This window comes from Sander vitreus, chromosome 3 (genome assembly GCF_031162955.1).
Source record: "Sander vitreus isolate 19-12246 chromosome 3, sanVit1, whole genome shotgun sequence".
Lineage (NCBI taxonomy): Eukaryota > Metazoa > Chordata > Actinopteri > Perciformes > Percidae > Sander > Sander vitreus.
Genome location: NC_135857.1, coordinates 4,079,143 through 4,098,053, shown reverse-complemented (window position 1 = coordinate 4,098,053; position 18,911 = coordinate 4,079,143). Strand labels below are relative to the sequence as shown.

Sequence of the window (18,911 nt, the reverse complement as noted above, 5' to 3'; positions counted from 1 at the left end):
ACAGATTACAAACGAGCCCCCCCACACGCTCACCACCAGGTGCTGCAAAAATAAGGCTAAGAGAATCATTAGAGATCTCAACCACCTGGGTTACAGCCTTTTCTCCCTGTTAAGGCCGGGAAGAAGGTAGCGGATTCTCCAGGCCAGCAACGAGAGGCTCGTAGGTGTAGGTCATCGTATATGAATGACAGCTGGAAATGATTGTGTAATCTTCACCCAGGAAAAACAAACACACACACACACACACACACACACACACACACACACACACACACACACACACACACACACACACACACACACACACACACACACACAGCTCAGATGCAGTTTCCCTAAGGAATATGACTTTATTTATCAAATCAATCAACATTTATTTTTCCTGTTTTCCAATTATCAGCGGGTCTTCCTTTTTCAAAGTTTTATTTTAAAAGATGGGAACAAAATCAAAGAAATCACAGCTCATATTATTGAGGAAATTCAAGGGTTTCGATGTTACAGTTAATTATTTGATCTAAAATGCCATCCGTACAACCTTTAAATCTGAACTTTTTATGGGTTATTCCGAGCTAGTGAACATATAAAAAAACAAGAGCTTCAAGTCCAGCTATTACATTTAATACCATTGGGTCTCAGCTCTTTTACAACTACAAGAAAGTTAACTGTGTTAACTTTTTCAGTTTAACACAAAACTATCAACTTAGCATTTCCCCCCCTCAAATTTAGGCAATACAAAGTTAAGTTTACCCTTAGTAGAGGTCACAGAAATGCCAAAATAACAAAACAAAACAAGAACTTTAAGTCCAGCTACTACATTTACAACTACAAGAAGGTTAATTGATCTCCATGCTGTGACCTTGTCTGTCAGTGTCACACAAACCTATCAACTCAACGAAAGCAAGTCATTTACAGGAACTGATCAATTTACAAAATGCAAGTCATTAACGTTAACATATTTTGAATCTCTTCTCTCATTGAGAATCTTCTCGCTCCTCTGTCTCTCTCAGCTCACACGTGTGTTTGGCCATTCATAACACCTGTGGAGGTGTTGGGCAAAGATGTAATTGACTGATTTTAACCAATGTACTGTTTAACAGTAAAGTCAGAACAAAAGAAAATGCAAAGAAATATAACAACACTTACATAAAACAAAAAAAACAATATGGACTTCTGTTCTAGAATTAAATATATAGTAAGTAATGTTAATCCAATACACCTTATATATCTCCTCATGGTCACCTAGCTCTACTGAAAAGAAATCTGGTTATAATACAGTGCTGCTCATGAGTATTGGAACCCATGCTAAAGTTGACTAAAAAGAGGAATAAAAAATTGGAAATTGATCTTAATGCTTTAATTGAAAAATGAGGAGAAATCAAACCTTTGAGAACACCAATTTTCTTTGTGAATGAATAATGTATCGTAAATAAATAAATGTTCTTCCTTAAAATACAGGGGTATAAGTAAGTCCACCCCGATATTAAATTCCCATAGAGGCAGGCAGATTTGTATTTTTAAAGGCCAGTTATTTCATGGATCCAGGATACTATGATCCTGATAAAGTTCCCTTGGCCTTTGGAATTAAAATAGCACCCCCCCCCCCCACATCATCACATACCCTTCACCATACCTAGAGATTGGCATGGTTTTATTTCAGTTAGCCTAATAGCTGGTTTGATTTGCATTGAGAGATGATTTTATGGAAAGTACCCCATGCCAATCTCTAGGTATGGTGAAGGGGATGTGATGATGTGGGGGGGGGGGCTATTTTAATTCCAAAGGCCAAGGGAACTTTATCAGGATCATAGTATCCTGGATCCATGAAATAACTGGCCTTTAAAAATAAACATCTGTCTGCCTCTATGGGAATTTAACATAGGGGTGTACTTACTTATGCCCCCTGTATTTTAAGGAAGAACATTTATTTATTTACGATACATTATTCATTCACAAAGAAAATTCATTGGATTTTTCCTAATTTTTTCAATTAAGGCATTAAGATCAATTTCCAAAAGATGATTTTTTTAATTCCTCTTTTTAGTCAACTGTAGCAGGTGTTCCAATACTCATGAGCATGTATACAGCCCTGGCTGTGTAAATGGAAAACAAACAGAAAGGAGTGCACGAGCCATAAAACACTATTCCAGCCAATCGGCAACAGGCAGCGACAGCTACAGAAGGATCCTAACACTTCGGTCCATATACTGCGTCTTGCAGACCATCAGCTCTGCAGTGACCATTCGTAGCTGTTCACGTTAGTTACTTAGAAACAAATGCATGGGAACATTGGGTCCAGGTTGAAAAATGGCTAAATCACCCTTTGAAGTGTGGTCTTCTGTAGAAGACTAGATCTGACTCAGTATTATAATTTAAGGTTTATGCAAACAAAAAGTGCAAAGTGCTGCTAATTTGATTTGTGGTTTTCAATATAAAACTTGGTGAAATCAGTTCAGTTTTTGTATAATTACTTTTTGAACATTTTCAGCACATTTGAACAGTACAGAAAATACTAATAACTGATAAAATTATGATATGAAATCTTCATACCACTTCATCGATAGCAGCATCATCTTTGTTGATCAGGGGGACCTGAGCAACCGAGTCCTCCATGCAGCACTCCGGGCTGTTCGCGAACCTGTGGATGGAGTTGCGAGACTCAGGTTTCTCCAGACCTTTGCGGGGAGACACGCTGTGTCTGAAGGCATCCACTACACGAGTCTGAAAGATGAGGAAAAACAGCCAGCTCAGGGTTTTATGTTAAAGGAACATTTTAGTGTTTTCTATCCTGGTCTTATTCTCATTCTATATTGTCTGTTCTGACTACGGATCATAATAATAAGTGGCTCTGAAACGTATATCAGAGCAGGCAGCACATATCGTGAATAGAGGTGTGACGAGACACTCGGCTCACAAGACAATCCACGATATTGGGTTCATGAGAACAAGACAAGACCTTGTTTTGTCAATCCTGAATCTCTTCATCATAGTCAGAGTGGACAGTGCTATGAGAATAGGACCCAGGTGGAATTTCAAAGGTGAAACAATACCTGCGTCAACATGCGGTTGTAGCTGCGGAGCCACCTCTTTCTCTTCATTTGCTCCTTCTCAGCGTGGTCGATCTCTTCCTGAGTCTTGGCCTCATCCAGCTCACCCTCAGGGATCTCCTCCTGCTGCGTGCCTTCACCTGGCAGCCTCAGGAACTTCAGGCAGCTAGTGGGGACACTGGTTACCAGCTAAGAGGGGGACAGACACAAACATCCTTTTCCTCAACATCTCTGTGACCTGAACCCCCTGGAGTTTTGGAGACAGTTATTATTGTCTAATGATGATGATCAGCTGCACGGAGAACCAGGTCTTCAATACTATATTTATTTTATAATTTGGGAGGAAACTAAGGGCTGTCCACACCAAGAACGATTCAGAGCGATTTGATGAATGATAGAAACACTGACAGATAATCAAAATCCATCTAAATTTACAACATGACACTGCGAAGAGATTGGTTCCACACAGGTGGTCAGTGGCGTGGTGTGACATTAGTACTTAAAGGTCCCATGGAATGACATTTTCACTTTATGAGGTTTTTTAACATTAATATGCGTTCCCCCAGCCTGCCTATGGTCCCCCAGTGGCTAGAAATGGAGACAGGTGTAAACCGAGCCCTGGGTATCCTGCTCAGCCTTTGAGAAAATGAAAGCTCAGATGGGCCGATCTGGAATCTTCTTCCTTATGATGTCATAAGGAGGAAGGTTACCTCCCCTTTCTCTGCTTTGCCCGCCCAGAGAATTTGGCCCGCCCATGAGAGAGACGTCATGGCTTTCAAACGAGCAAAGTGGCAGTTGGTCAAGGCCACACCCCCCCCTCCCCCTCCTCCTCAATAGCTACAGACACAGAAATGGCACATACTAAGTAAAGCTCATTGTGGGACTGGATCTAGTGGCTGTAATTCTGCACCAAGGCTGAATTTCAGGAAAGAGACTTCAGATACAGTATTAGGGGGGACCATAAAGGTCTATATAAAAGAGACTTCAGATACAGTATTAGGGGACCACTAAGGTCTATATAAAAGAGACTTCAGATACAGTATTAGGGGACCACTAAGGTCTATATAAAAGAGACTTCAGATACAGTATTAGGGGACCACTAAGGTCTATATAAAAGAGACTTCAGATACAGTATTAGGGGACCATAAAGGTCTATATAAAAGAGACTTCAGATACAGTATTAGGGGACCACTAAGGTCTATATAAAAGAGACTTCAGATACAGTATTAGGGGGACCACTAAGGCCTATATAAAAGAGACTTCAGATACAGTATTAGGGGACCACTAAGGCCTATATAAAAGAGACTTCAGATACAGTATTAGGGGACCACTAAGGTCTATATAAAAGAGACTTCAGATACAGTATTAGGGGACCACTAAGGTCTATATAAAAGAGACTTCAGATACAGTATTAGGGGACCACTAAGGTCTATATAAAAGAGACTTCAGATACAGTATTAGGGGACCACTAAGATCTATATAAAAGAGACTTCAGATACAGTATTAGGGGACCACTAAGGTCTATATAAAAGAGACTTCAGATACAGTATTAGGGGACCACTAAGGCCTATATAAAAGAGACTTCAGATACAGTATTAGGGGACCACTAAGGCCTATATAAAAGAGACTTCAGATACAGTATTAGGGGGACCACTAAGGTCTATATAAAAGAGACTTCAGATACAGTATTAGGGAGACGACTAAGCCAAAATTAGAACATCCTGTCTCAAAAGCGATGCTGAAAAAACTAGTCCATGCATTTGTTACTTCCAGGCTGGACTATTGTAACTCCCTATTATCAGGATGCCCAAATAAAACTCTTAGGACTCTCCAGCTGATCCATAATGCTGCAGCGCTGTTCTGACAAGAACTAAGAGGGGAGATCATATTTCTCCTGTGTTGGCTTCTCTGCATTGGCTTCCTGTAAAATCCAGGATTGAATTTAAAATACTTCTCCTGACCTACAAGGCTCTAAATGGTCAAGCACCATCATATCTTGAAGAGCTCATAGTACCTTATTGTCCCACTAGAGCACTGCGCTCCCAGAATGCAGAGTTACTTGTGGTTCCTAGAGTCTCTAAAAAGTAGAATGGGAGCCAGAGCATTTAGCTATCAGGCTCCTCTCCTGTGGAACCAGCTCCCAGTCTGGGTTCGGGAGGCAGACACCGTCACCACCTTTAAGAGTAAACTTAAAACTCTCCTCTTCGATAAAGCTTATAGTTAGGGAGTAAGGAGTTGCAGCGTTCGCCTAGACCGGCGAGGGAAGGTGTGTAGGGGGAAGGTGTGTAGCCACAGTCATGATGCACCGCCTCCCTATTTCAGCTTCTCTTCATAGAAAGCCTACTATTTTTAGGGTATGAAGAGTTGCAGCGTACGCCTAGACCGGCGAGGATGGGTGTGTAGCCACAATCATGGCGCACCCCGACCCATCTCTGCTTCTCCCCATAGAAAGCTTACATATACTTAGGGAGTAATGAGTCGCAGCGTTAGCCTAGACCGGCGGGGGGAAGGAGTGTAGCCACAATCGCGGAACACAGCCTCCCTATCTCCCCTTCTCTGCAGCTCTTAGTTATACAGTTATAGTTCTAGACTACCAGGGTACCTCCTAGGACACATTGAGCTTCTCTCTCCTCTCTCTTTCCATCTGTGTGTATTCGTGTCGCAGAAATGCTTGTTACTAACATAGCTCCGGGGAGCTTATTCCCCGCAGTCCTTATGTTCTTTTTTCCAACTATAGAATAGATCTACCCTATCATATAATCAATAATATAGTGAGAGTAGAGGGAGGCAGGAAGTACAGCCCGTTCCGGCAGGGGGAGAGTTCAAGCCCGATCCGGCACCTCTCTTTAGCCTGCCTCTCTTAGTTATGCTATTATAATTCTAGACTGCTGGGGAATGTCCTTCCTCCCTATGACACAATGAGCTGCTGTTTCATCTCTCTTTTCATTTGTTCCTTTTATGTGCATCCTTCTCCTAGAAATGCGTGTTACTAACCTAGCTCTGGGGAGTTTACTCCCCGGAGTCCTTATGTTTCTTCTTCACCCAGAATATCGCCTTGGATTAGGGTGGCACCAAGACCTGGGTTTTGGGTGCAGCTGTCGCTGTGGACCTACTACACCCTGCTATGCTCTGCGATTCCCTGCAGTGTCCGGCTGCGTCCTTGCGTCCTACCGCGTCCACCCATGCTGTGCTGTCCCACATTACACCCCGTAATGCCCTGCTGTGCCCTACTATGACATGAACTACTACAACTACCATTGTAGTCACTGTTCCATTATCTTTATTGTGACTATTACTACCACTGTTCATCACACCCCCAACCGGCATCGTCAGACACCGCCTACCAAGAGTCTGGGTCTGTCCGAGGTTTCTTCCCGAAAGGGAGTTTTTCCTCGCCACTGTCGCAATAGCTACCGCTAATGCTTGCTCTTGAGGGAATTATTGTAATTGTTGGGGCTTTGTCTTACTCTGTCTGTAAAGTGTCTCGAGATAACTCTTGTTATGATTTGATACTATAAATAAAACTGAATTGAATTGAATCCCTATCTCCCCTCCTTTACTATTGAAATGATGGCTAAAAGTGTCTCACCTGTCCCCACAGGAGGCTGCCGAAACCCAGGAAGACACACCACAGCCACTGATCGATGGCCAGACCAGCACAGCTGAATGGTTTACCACCAAACTGAATAATGATGATCTACAGGAGGAAAGAGAGGTGACATCATACAGGGAATCTTCAACAGAGGTAGATACAGCCTCCGGGCCTGAAAAGTGAAGCCAATAGAACTCAACAGTGAATGCCCACTTTTTGAACTGCTCTTTTACCGGAAGATATTTTCCTTATTCAAATGCTCCATTGACGTTTCAGAAATTGCTTATATAAAAGTGTTAAGCCTAGAACCAAGCCAATCAGCTAAGAGATGAACGTGACCATAAAACCTTTCATTTGTCAACGTCAAACATTTTGAAAACTGAAAAAAAGGCAAAGCTACAAGACTGTGTATGTACATAAACAATCATAGTGGTAGCAGCTCACTAGCAGTTCACAGGTGCGGTCAACATTTCTATGGTAACAACAAGCTCCACCAATCAGAGATGTGGCTGTTGGCTTCTACAGGAGCATATACCATCGTTGTCGCAATCTCGTAGATCGTAGTAAGGCTACCCTGGACGGTTCAGAAATTATGGTTGATAATCAAAGTCCTTATAGAGAAAATTAATGGGATTTTCCGAAATCACACCATTGAGCTCTATGCAGAAGTGCTTTAACCAATAGGTTATGTCACAATGGCTACGTCCATCTACATTCAGTTTTACAGTCTATGGTAACTTTACACTGTGACCCTGACCAGGTATGACGATTGCCTCGCCTCTCACAGGTTACCTGTACGACAATGGTTCCCAGGAGGATAAAGCAGAAGATGAGGTTATTGAAGATGCCCTCAAACACATTCCTCTCGCCGTGAATCTTGCGGGCGTTGATCTCGTTAAAGATCTGCATCAGAACAAAAACGTTGAACACGATGGTGTAGTGCTCAGAGGACGGGGCGTGGAGAGGAGCGTCCCTGCCACTGTCAATGTTAAACAGCTTCTCACCTGTAAAAGGGAGGGTCAAAGCACTAGTTCTTAGTAGAGAGTACAGATGAAAACTAGCCTTTTGGCTAATTCTGGCATATTTACAGCAATGTTCATTAATATGCACTGTCCCTGTCAAATAAATATATCGAATAGTATCAATAGAAAAAGGTGTGTTAATCAACTCAATCTTCATGTTTTTACATAAAAAATTCCATTCATTTAAACAATAATGAATATATGATTAATTAGTTAGTGCCTTGTAATTAGGATATTTGGATGTTTTCTATACACAAGTTTAATGGTTTTTAAGGATTTTTTTTAAGTGAGTCTGCTTCAGATAATGTAGCTGTGGTTGTGTTCGCTGACCATAGAAGAGCAGGGTGAAGATTACAGCTAGCTGGTAGATGGCGTGTCCAAAGATGTTCTTCAACATGGTGCGGGAAATGAGCGCCTTGTCGCGACCGTACGGTTTCCTCAGCAGCAGCTCCTCGGTTGGCTGCTCGGTGGCGAGAGCCAGTGCAGCGAAGGTGTCCATGATGAGGTTGACCCACAACATCTGCACAGCTTTCAGAGGAGAGTCCTTGAAACACACGCACACGCACACACAGATATACTGTCAGTGTCTATTAGCAGAGAAACCACAAGCTCCATCTTGGAATTTCAAAACTTTTTCAAATTAAAACATCGGATTTGATAATATTTATGTCATCACAAATCTTTAAACTACAGTGGTGCTCATAAGTTAACAACCCATGCTAAAGTTGAATAAAAAAAATCATCTTTTGGAAATTGATCTTAATGCCTTAATTAAAAAAAATAGGAAAAATTCAACCTTTAAGGACACCACTTTTCTTTGTGAATGAATAATGTATCGTAAATAAATAAATGTTCTTCCTTAAAATACAGGGGGCATAAGTAAGTACACCCCTATGTTAAATTCCCATAGAGGCAGACAGATTTTTATTTTTAAAGGCCAGTTATTTCATGGATCCAGAATACTATGATCCTGATAAAGTTCCCTTGGCCTTTGGAATTAAAATAGCCCCCCCATCATCACATACCCTTCACCATACCTAGAGACTGGCATGGTTTTATTTCAGTTAGCCTAATAGCTGGTTTGACTTGCATTGAGAAATGATTTTATGGAAAGTGCCAATCTCTAGGTATGGGGTCGGATTTTTCCTTTTTCCTTTTTTTAATTAAGGCATTAACATCAATTTCCAAAAGATGATTTTTGTATTCCTCTTTTTAGTCAACTTTAGCATGGCTTTATAAACTTATGAGCACCACTGTAAGAATTATCTTCTAAATGTAGTATTTGAGTCTCAGAGTTTTTTGGTTGACAGTATTTGACTTTTAGAGGTTATAGTGATTGTGTGTCCTGTATTTTATATGTTATCTGTCATGTTATAAAAGAGATTTTTAATGTAAAAGACTTTTTCTTGTTTTAAAGTTTAGGTTAGCTGACGGACCAATTGGAAGGCCCTTATTCTTAATTTACTTTATTACCTAATTTAATTTAAATGATCTACCTAATGTTTTAGGACATGGGCAGCTGTAGCTGTTGAAATGTCTTTGAGCAAGACACTGAACCACTAAATTGTTCCGAATTCCTAGGCTTTTAAATAGTACATTTTGACTCTATAAATTGCTGCTATATTCTATTAGTGTCCACTGCTAACTATAGTATCTACAGGCTAACGGTAGTAAACATGTCATCTTGGCTGCCAATGTTGTTAAATTCTCCCCAATTCTGGGTCGCATTCCTGCTGAAACATGTCCGATTGGATAGTGTTTGGTTCAGAAGCCTTTATCTGCGATTTTTGATGTTAGAAAGTGCTGCTTCGTTCCACTACAATCTAACGTTAGCATACTCCTAGCTAACTATTATGTAGCTGCATGCTAACGCGACATACATAGCTGTAATCTTGTCTGGTTGTGTAGTATTTGGTTTAGAAGTCTTTATTGGTGATTTTTCACGGTACAAAGTCCTGCTATCTCACAGAGATCTCATTTGTAGCCGTTTTAACACATGAAGTGAGAGGTATATACACATGATTGAACTTTATTTAAAGCATGATTAACCTGAAGAAGGACGGAGTCATGACTTAAAACACCAAAGCAAGGCTTCTAGCTCAGGCTAGCTAGCGTTAGCAAATTACCTTCAAAGTTCCAAAGAAAGATAAGATAAGATAAGATAGACTTTATTAATCCCACACTGGGGAAATTCCTGTGCTACAGCAGCTCAAAAGATTTTATAGAAGAATAACACAAAAACATATTAACTGGACATAGGCGAAATTTTTTTATAAGAAATAGAAATAAATAGAATTAGTTATAATAATGAAGAAACGTAAAATTTGAAGCCTTTAACCAATTTGCTACGTGGTGTCGTACTGGATGCCCGGATACCCTCCGTATATCATTAACAGATACAACAGATACAACTCCAGCAAACACCTTGTAAACTTCATCTCTGCCATCATAACGGTCTACTGTCACTGTCTAATGTTTTCTTCCGGTAACTCGAATTGTCCAAACATCCTTACGCCAATGTGGAAGTGATGCGTGCATAGAGCCTATTGCCAAAATGGCGATGCAATTATATAAAAAATCTGGGTTTTCCCTACAAGGGTTATTTCACAGCGCCTTACCTTATGAATGGTTTGGCCTCTTGTATGTATGTACAGTGGGGCAAAAAAGTATTTAGTCAGCCACCAATTGTGCAAGTTCTCCCACTTAAAAAGATGAGAGAGGCCTGTAATTTTCATTATAGGTACACTTCAACTATGAGAGACAAAATGAGAAAAAGAAATCCAGAAAATCACATTGTAGGATTTTTAATGAATTTATTTGCAAATTCCTCAGGAAAATAAGTATTTGGTCACCTACAAACAAGCAAGATTTCTGGCTCTCACAGACCTGTAACTTCTTCTTTAAGAGGCTCCTCTGTCCTCTTCAATGTGATTTTCAGGATTTTTTTTTTTCTCATTTTGTCTCTCATAGTTGAAGTGTACCTATGATGAAAATTACAGGCCTCTCTCATCTTTTTAAGTGGGAGAACTTGCACAATTGGTGGCTGACTAAATACTTTTTTGCCCCACTGTATATGCAGATATATTCAAAACTATGTGTTTCTTTAAAAAGATTGGAGCTTAACATTCCAAACCTGAGACCGATATTCCTATCCTTCCTTACACCTCAGACCACATGACTGTCATTACATTTTACAGGGTCTCTACAGGTTTCACCATGTCAAATTTAAAACTGTTTAAGACCTTTTTAAGACCATTATGCAGGGCTCAACATAAAAAAAAAAAATAGAGATCAGAGTTTTGCTGGCCCCTTCTACATTTTTACTGGCCCTGGAAGAAATATCATAGGTGTGATTAGCAAAGGACATAAAACAGCAGGAAAATATACGCCGCACCTACCATGAAGCTTCAGAAAATGTTTATAACCCAGCTATAAATATATAAATTAATATATAAATACCCAGCTAGCCACTGCCACTGGATGTTGTGCCATTAGCAGTAAAGCTAGACCAGGGGGTCATCAACTACATTTTTCCAAGGACCAGAATGTTTTTTAAGCAGACACTCTGGGGGCCGGACTTTCTAAATAAAGAAAATAAAATTATACCTAATACGCATCTTCTTGTTTGATATTTTCACTTTCTTACTAAATTAATGCTATATTATTTTACATGTATTAGTTTAAGTAAACTCCTAAAAAACATGGAAAATCCATAATGATAACTAGATAGGCTACTTAACTAGAAAATGATCTCAGATTAGGGGGCCAGTTCACTGAGGAGTGATGGTTAAAGTCTTGATTACTGAAACGTAATCAGTGTACTGATTGGTGGAAAAGGCTTGCAGAAAGAAAGGCCTGTTGTCAGGTAAAAATGTCACTGTTAAAGAGCCTGAAGCGAAAAGTTGTGGAAAACAACAGCTTTAATGATGAATGGATTGATAAGCAGGCTAGCATTCGTCCTGTATGCCTCATTTGAAATAAGACAATGCTGTTGCAAAATAATACAACTGGCAACAACAAGAATGAAGAACGCGGTGTCATTCACGTGCATATTAAGTAGCCAAATGTATCTGTTTTGGTCTTATAATACATCCATAGGTTGGTTGGTTAGAGGATGATAGATAGATAGAGGATGGTTCGTTTAGACAGCAGCTAGGTTTTCAAGAGTTTGTCCAAAGTTCAAGATTCGTTGCAAACTAAGATAAACAGTTAGACTACAAACTGACATCTTTCATTGTAGCTTGTTTGTAAAAAGTCACTATTTGCAGAGTAGAGCTGTGTTTGCACAGCGCGGTGGACAAGAGTGGACAGCGCAGACAGAAATATGGGTTTCTACATGTTTATGCCTATAGAACAGGTAGGTGGGTATTGATAAGTATTGACTCTTTAATCATGGAGGTTTTATTGTAGGCTACTTACAGTAACGAGTGTAGCGTTAGTTCATCTGCGCCATCGGCGGTAAATAATCCTCGGTATCGTTTCCAGTAGGGGTGTTACGGTTCACAAAATCCACGGTTCGGTTCGTATCACGGTTTTAGGGTCACGGTTTTCGGTTCTGTATGGTTCTTGTTATTTTTTCTTTTAATCTTTAACACTCCAGAAATATACTTCAGCATATGATATATAGCTAAAATTAGCGTACTGAATGCATGTTGCACAATACATGCACACAGTGGCAGTTATATCTATTGTTTTATTTCCGCTGTCATCATAGGTAACATGAAATCCAAAATGTTCCCACACACCAGACTATATACGACGCTGGCGCATCCTCCAACTCCGGGCAGCCTTCCTCATCTCTCCCACTTACCATTTCTGCATGTGACGTGACCTGCAGCACTCCACACTCCACCTGAGGAGCGGTCGGCTCGGCGCCTCTCAAAATCTGACGAAAATCTTTTAAACTGACCTTTGTCGATCAAACAAAATTCAGCAACTGTATGGCCTATTTCTCGCTTAAAATGTTTTCAGAAACACTTTTCGGTGACCTATTTTCGTAAAATACGAGATCGTATTCAGAACGAGACGCCATTAGAGTCTGTTTTGAAATTCAGGAGCAGTGACCACTTGACACGTTCGTCCAATCAGCTGCCATGTGTTGTGTTCGTCACGCTCATCCCCCTCGTCGTTTCCAGTAAGTGTTTTAACATAGGTGTATAAAGTGGGCACTACGGCAGTAAGTGGTTAGTGCACATTAAGTGTACTGACGCACCGTGCGACACGCACCGTGCGACACACACACGCTCCGAACCGAGACAAGCGAACCGAGCAGTTCGGATGTTTTTTCATGAACCGTACCACCCCTAGTTTCCAGTCAGTTACATGTGCTGCGTGAAGTAACGCACACACCTCGGCCCTGCTGTGTGTGTGTGTGTGTGTGTGTGTGCGCGTGCAGCGCGGGCATCGCTGTTCAGAATCCCATCTATCTTCCAAAATGCAACGCTTGTATCCAAACGAATTGGTTATAAATTACCTGAGGTGAAAATGTGAAATGTTAGCTAACATTCACACGCTTCGCGCCACTCTGTATGACGTTTGCTGATGCAGCAGACAGAGCCACAGTCTGCCAGACTGGCCAATCAACTAGCCCGACATACGCTTTTACTGGCCCCAGGCCATCGGGCCATTGCTTATTTCGAGCCCTGCATTATGAATGAAATTTAAGATCCTCACAACAACCCCAAAAAAAAAAGAGTCCGAAACAATTCCCCAATTTGCTCACTGGCATTATAGGACTGGTGTCTAGATTGGCTGCAATATAAGTTGCATGTTGGTCTCGTTTGTAGTCCTAATACAGCAAATTATATTTGGACTAGCGACAGAAAGAACTACAACACCACAGAATAAAAAAACAAAAAACATTCTAAAGCACTGTGGAAGCATTTCAGTGAGCATTAGAGGTAGCGTTGCATTGACGTAGGAAAATTAGGACCTGTTAAAAATGATTTCAGACCTAGAACACAATACTTCAGCAAAATTAAGACTTTTTAAATACTTAAATACTTTTTTAGACTTTTTAAGACCCAGCGGAAACCCTATTTTAATTAAAATGTTGCCAAACTCTGATCGGTGCGTGGGATCAACTTCAGCAGACATCCTGTTAGTCTGAACTGTCAATGTGATGACAAGGTCTCTATCCCGTTTTTCACAGAGGCATGCTGCGTTCCGTCCTCAGCCATACCACACCAGTAGCCTCTCAGAAGTGGAGCGTCTTGTCTGTGCGACTTGCAGATTTTATTGTCTCTACAAGTACTTGAAAGAACTAATGTTATTATTATCTAGTATCTACCTTCCACTCCAAGCTCTCCTGTAATTAAACTCCATTCTGTCTCTTTTCTGGCGTTGACTTCATAAAAAGGATCTGTGATGTCTATTATGTTTTTCCACCTCCAAGATGAATCTCTCGTCGTCCATGGTGTTGTAAAGGAGACATATACTAAATTGGGGGGTTTCTTTTGGTAAAATGACTGGATACTCTCGCTGTTTCACTTCCTGCCTGGCTGTCTGAACACCCCGCGGCTAGCGTGAAAACAGACCTGGCTAAAGATCTTTAGTGGAGCAAAGAGCCACTTTACGCACGCCTCTAGGGCGCTGCGACGCAAGTGGTGGAATATCAAGCATTGACATAAACGGCTGCGATTGACTGCCTCCAACGTAGCGCAGACGTGCCCGGTGAAAAATAGGTCCCCACTGTCAGTTAGACTGGGCTAGTAGAGTTTCAAACGCTACTGTTATTATGTCGGCCACTAATGTAGGCAGCAGCAGTGTCATGTGTCTCTGACCTGGGTGATGCAGGCTCCCATGAAGGCCACGATGACGGCGACCACATTGACTGTGAGCTGGAACTGCAGGAACTTGGCGATGCTGTCGTAGACGTTTCTGCCCCACATCACAGCCTTCACGATGCTTCTGAAGTTATCGTCTGTCAGGATGATGTCAGACGCCTCCTTTGCCACATCCGTCCCCGCAATGCCCTGCAGAACGCAGCATGTTGGTTAGCTTACATAAAGTTTACACTAAACCTGGACCCCAGGGGTGTTCAGGACTCTTCTTATTCAGTGGATCCCCACACTGGATGCCCACATGTTCTGACACTGGAAGCACAATGATGGAATGGGGTTTTGGAGGACTTGGAAGTGTGGATATTTAATTTATCAATTAAATCTTTCTGAAAGGAATCAATAAGGTGGATGAGATGTTAATAATAAAAACCAAAAAGAAGAATCCATCATCAAATAAGTTAAAATGAATAGAATAATGAATTGTTTGTCCTTTAACCTCCTGGCTTCTCTGGATCAAAACCTGATAGAAACAAAAGTGTCAGAATAAAGGTCTGAGGGACGGGGCCACAGACAGGCTGTCCAACAGTTATTTGGACATTAGTTTTGTTTATCTTCCATTAACTTCAAAACGTAGCAAATTAATATGCATCTGATATCTGAATAATTTATTTCATATTACATTTACAAATAAGTTCACACCTTATTGTCGTTTAAATCAGCTCACATGTACGAGTTAACTGGTTAAAAACGTATTTTTTTTTTATTTTATTTTTTTTTACATTTATGTACTGATTACTGTATTTACAGTTTTATAATTTACTCTGCCGTAAATGTTACAAAGCAGTGTGATGACATCAGCTACAATCATTACCATGGCGAAGCCAACATCTGCTTTCTTGAGGGCGGGGCCGTCGTTTGTTCCGTCTCCAGTTACCGCAACAACCTGCCTCTGCTCCAGCACGGTGCTGTCGATCATACCTGAGATGTTGAGAGATAGAGACGCACACTTATGGACCAAACGAGGATGTGCCCAAACTCTGATCGCTTTTAAAATTGGCTTAAACCCATTTTTTCCCCTGCTGTGTTCATCACTTTTATTTGGTTTTCATGTCTTTGCCTCTGAATTTCTATATATGCTCACCTCACATTTCTTTTAATTCACTCTTCTAAAGTTTGTTTTCTATTCACTTTGATGTATACAGTACATGCAAGTAAAGTGCTTTAAACTGCCTCATGTATAAATTGCACAGTATAAATAAACCTGTCTCTATCCCCCTGTCTGTCTAACCCCTACGTCTGTCTGACTGTCTGTCGTGACCTGGTTAAAGTGTGTCTAACCTTTGACAAGAGTGTGTTTGTCCGTTGGAGATGATCTGGCGAGGACTCTCAAATTTGGCCAAATCTTATCAAGAAGCTCCTGCTCAATCTGCACAGATAGAGAGAAGACATAAAAATAAAGCTGTAGGAATCGCTAACATGACAAGGTCAGTAGCTTATCTCTTTTGCAGCACACCCGTGTTGCTATTTATTCACACACAAAACTCATTTCTCAAAAAGCTGTAATCACATCTGTTTTAACCCCCCAAGATGGCGTTCTGTTTCCATGGTTAGTTGTGAAACATTCATGTAATCAGTTTATCTGACTGATGTCCTGCTGAGGTCCTGTAAATCAGTGGTGGATGCCTCTGAAAGGGGTCAAAAGAGAAGCAAAGGGGTCACAGTGTAATGTTTCAATATGCACTCATTAAAGTTAATTTGACTGGCAAAACAGTTAAAGTCCTTCTTATATTACACAATAATAAAAGTCATAATTTTTAAGAACTAAAAAGTTTTTGGATCATATGTTAAATTAAGAATCAATGTAGATTTACATACTGCAATAATGTCATAATCCTACAATGAATCTTTGTGAAAACAAAACTTTCTAGATGTTGTATTGTTACTTTGGCCAGGTCATCATCAAAAAAGCAAATTAGTACATTCATGATTTTGTCCATGTTGATATTAGTTGCTTCATGTACATTGTTTGCTTCAACATACATTATTAAAAATGTCGCATTGTTTAGCTTTTCATATAGCTAGACGTCTAAACTCTGGGACAAGGCCGTTATGTTTAAATACCTGTCATGCTGATTCCAAACAGACAGCTTTGTCAAGGCAGTTTGGGCTTCAGACAGTTTTTAAACAGTAGCCATCGTTAATGATAAATCATGTTCCGCTATGAACGCGCACACACGTATTGTTTGTATCACGGTCGGTCAGTGAAAGCGCAGTCGCAGCGGTAGCCGTCGTTGCCGGTAACTTACTCGTATGACAGCGTGCATGGACCGAAGCTTTGTGACTAGCAAGCACTTTCTTACCGCTGCTGCCGTACAGTGTCTTCCTTGAACATGCGCTGCAGAAGCACCCGGCTCCCTCAATTTGAGGCACCAAGTGCTAAAACGGCTTCCCGTCTCCACCCTTTTCCTCTTGTCCTCTATTCATGCCCAGCGCCATTTGTTTTTAACTTCTTTCTCAACTTAAGCTGTTTCTACATGCTCTAAGTTTGATAAACTTTGACTCCATTTTTTTTAGCCGCATTACCACGGAGACCACACTAAAATAGTCATACGCCAGTAATCGGGCACCAGGCCCGATTACTTAAGCCCTGTGTTAGTTAGAGCTGCGTTCCTCTCATATGATTGGTAGGTGAAATCAATTAATAAACCGCATGCAAGTTCCCAATTTCTATTTTTTTTTTTCCTCAAGGCCGCACGCCGGAGATCCGGCACGGTGCCGGAATACTTTAAGCCCTGTGCATTTTAAGCTCTTCTTTCTGCTAAGTTTGTTGTTCTCTTCTGGACGATGCTCCCAGCGGTTAGCGATGGTCGACTATTGGTCAGGAAAAAAATCCGGCACCTGAAACTGTTCAAATAAAACAGTCTGACATGGATAATCACTTTTTTATTAAACAGTTAAAAACGAGGCTGCAGTGTTCGTTATAGCCACAATATGAACAAACTAATTTAAGTATTCTTAGAGTGTTGTCAGTAGGAACTAATTATAAAGTTGTCCTGAGTTTAGTTTATTAGCAGGTAAAAGGGCAGGTACAAGGACATAATTAAAAAAAAGAGCAAAACCTATTACTTCCACTATTAATGGGCCAACCAGGCATAAGCATATATACACACATAGATTAAAATAATACATACATATGCACAGTATATACATATATCCCAAGTTATTAATAAATGTCAAATTAATGCTGACAAGACTGGTTGCTTAAAATCCATTTTTTTAACTTTCTGTGCAGGTTTTCAGATTGATGGGGAGCTTATTGCATTCTTTGATGGCTTTGAAAGAAAAGGCAGATTGTAGAGCCTTGTTTAGGGATGCTACAATTTGCCGTTGAGGCAGACGTTGAAGCTCTGCTCATTTGCCCAGAGCGGAGCTAAACAAAGCTCATCAACAGTAGAGAAGCAGCATGATGAATTATCTGAAAGTGGCACTAGGAGAAATCTTAGAGCGTAATTATATCTAGAGTTAGGGCTGGGCAATATATCGATATTATATCAATATGGTGATCTCAGACTAGATATCGTCAAAGATTGCAGATATCGTCATATGGTGTGTGTTGTCTTTTCCTGATTTTAAAAAGCTGCAATACAGTAAAGTGATTGATTACCAGACTGTTCTAGCTGTTCTGTTATTTGCTTTTACCCACCTAGCCATTATATCCACATTATGGATGATTATTTATCTAAAATCTCACTGTAAAAATATTTTGTTAAAGCACCAACTGTCAACCCTACAATATCGTCACAATATCGACATTGATGTATTTGGTCAAAGATATCGTGTATTTGATTTTCTCTATATCGCCTAGCCCTATCTGGAGTGTTAGATGTGTGTGTCTGACCTCTCCCCGGCTGTTGTGGATCCGTTGGTTGAACTCTTTGCCCACCAAACACAGGAATTCATCTCCAGGTTGCAGGATGCCACATTTGATGGCGATGGCCCGGGCAGTATCGATGTTGTCTCCGGTCACCATGCGGACAGTGATCCCGGCCTGCTGGCACTGTCTGATGGCTTCTGGTACCTGATGAGAACAAGAGAACTAAATATTAAAAATGTTGTTTCTTTTAATACCCTCATTGTCATTATATCATCTCTCCTCCAAGAAAATGTCGCTGCCTGGCCTCCATTTCCCGCAGACACCTCTCCTAAATATCAGCACAGATAGTAGTCAGAATGGTTTCCTTGAGCTACATTCAGACCAGTAAAAGCGATTCGGCGATTTGCCGCAGTGTTGTGTAATTGAAAGACCCATTTGTGTGACGTCTTGTTGTGTTACTTAACCCCCCTACATAGCACAAGTAGACTTTATATTTCACAATTACTGTTTTTTTGAAGGCAGCTTTATTTCACGAAGAAAAAGAGACAATCGAGACAGAGCAAGTGCAAGTTTTTACCCTCATAGTATTTTAAAACT

At 40.7% G+C, this 18,911-nt stretch overlaps 1 protein-coding gene across 1 annotated transcript in view; it reads right to left on the bottom strand.

Moving 5' to 3' along the window:
- Nucleotides 1-385: 385 nt before the first annotated feature.
- The window catches only part of LOC144515166 (plasma membrane calcium-transporting ATPase 1-like), a 34,930-nt gene continuing 16,404 nt past the window's right edge, over nucleotides 386-18,911 (bottom strand). Inside the window, exons 11-20 of the mRNA XM_078245765.1 lie at nucleotides 18,339-18,518; nucleotides 15,779-15,866; nucleotides 15,312-15,418; nucleotides 14,441-14,632; nucleotides 7,989-8,202; nucleotides 7,429-7,640; nucleotides 6,634-6,741; nucleotides 3,048-3,233; nucleotides 2,548-2,718; nucleotides 386-1,037 (exon numbers count right to left, since the gene is read on the bottom strand). Coding sequence (XP_078101891.1) covers nucleotides 1,029-1,037; nucleotides 2,548-2,718; nucleotides 3,048-3,233; nucleotides 6,634-6,741; nucleotides 7,429-7,640; nucleotides 7,989-8,202; nucleotides 14,441-14,632; nucleotides 15,312-15,418; nucleotides 15,779-15,866; nucleotides 18,339-18,518 — 1,467 coding nt within the window. The 3' untranslated portion in view covers nucleotides 386-1,028. The remainder of the gene's footprint in view (nucleotides 1,038-2,547; nucleotides 2,719-3,047; nucleotides 3,234-6,633; nucleotides 6,742-7,428; nucleotides 7,641-7,988; nucleotides 8,203-14,440; nucleotides 14,633-15,311; nucleotides 15,419-15,778; nucleotides 15,867-18,338; nucleotides 18,519-18,911) is intronic.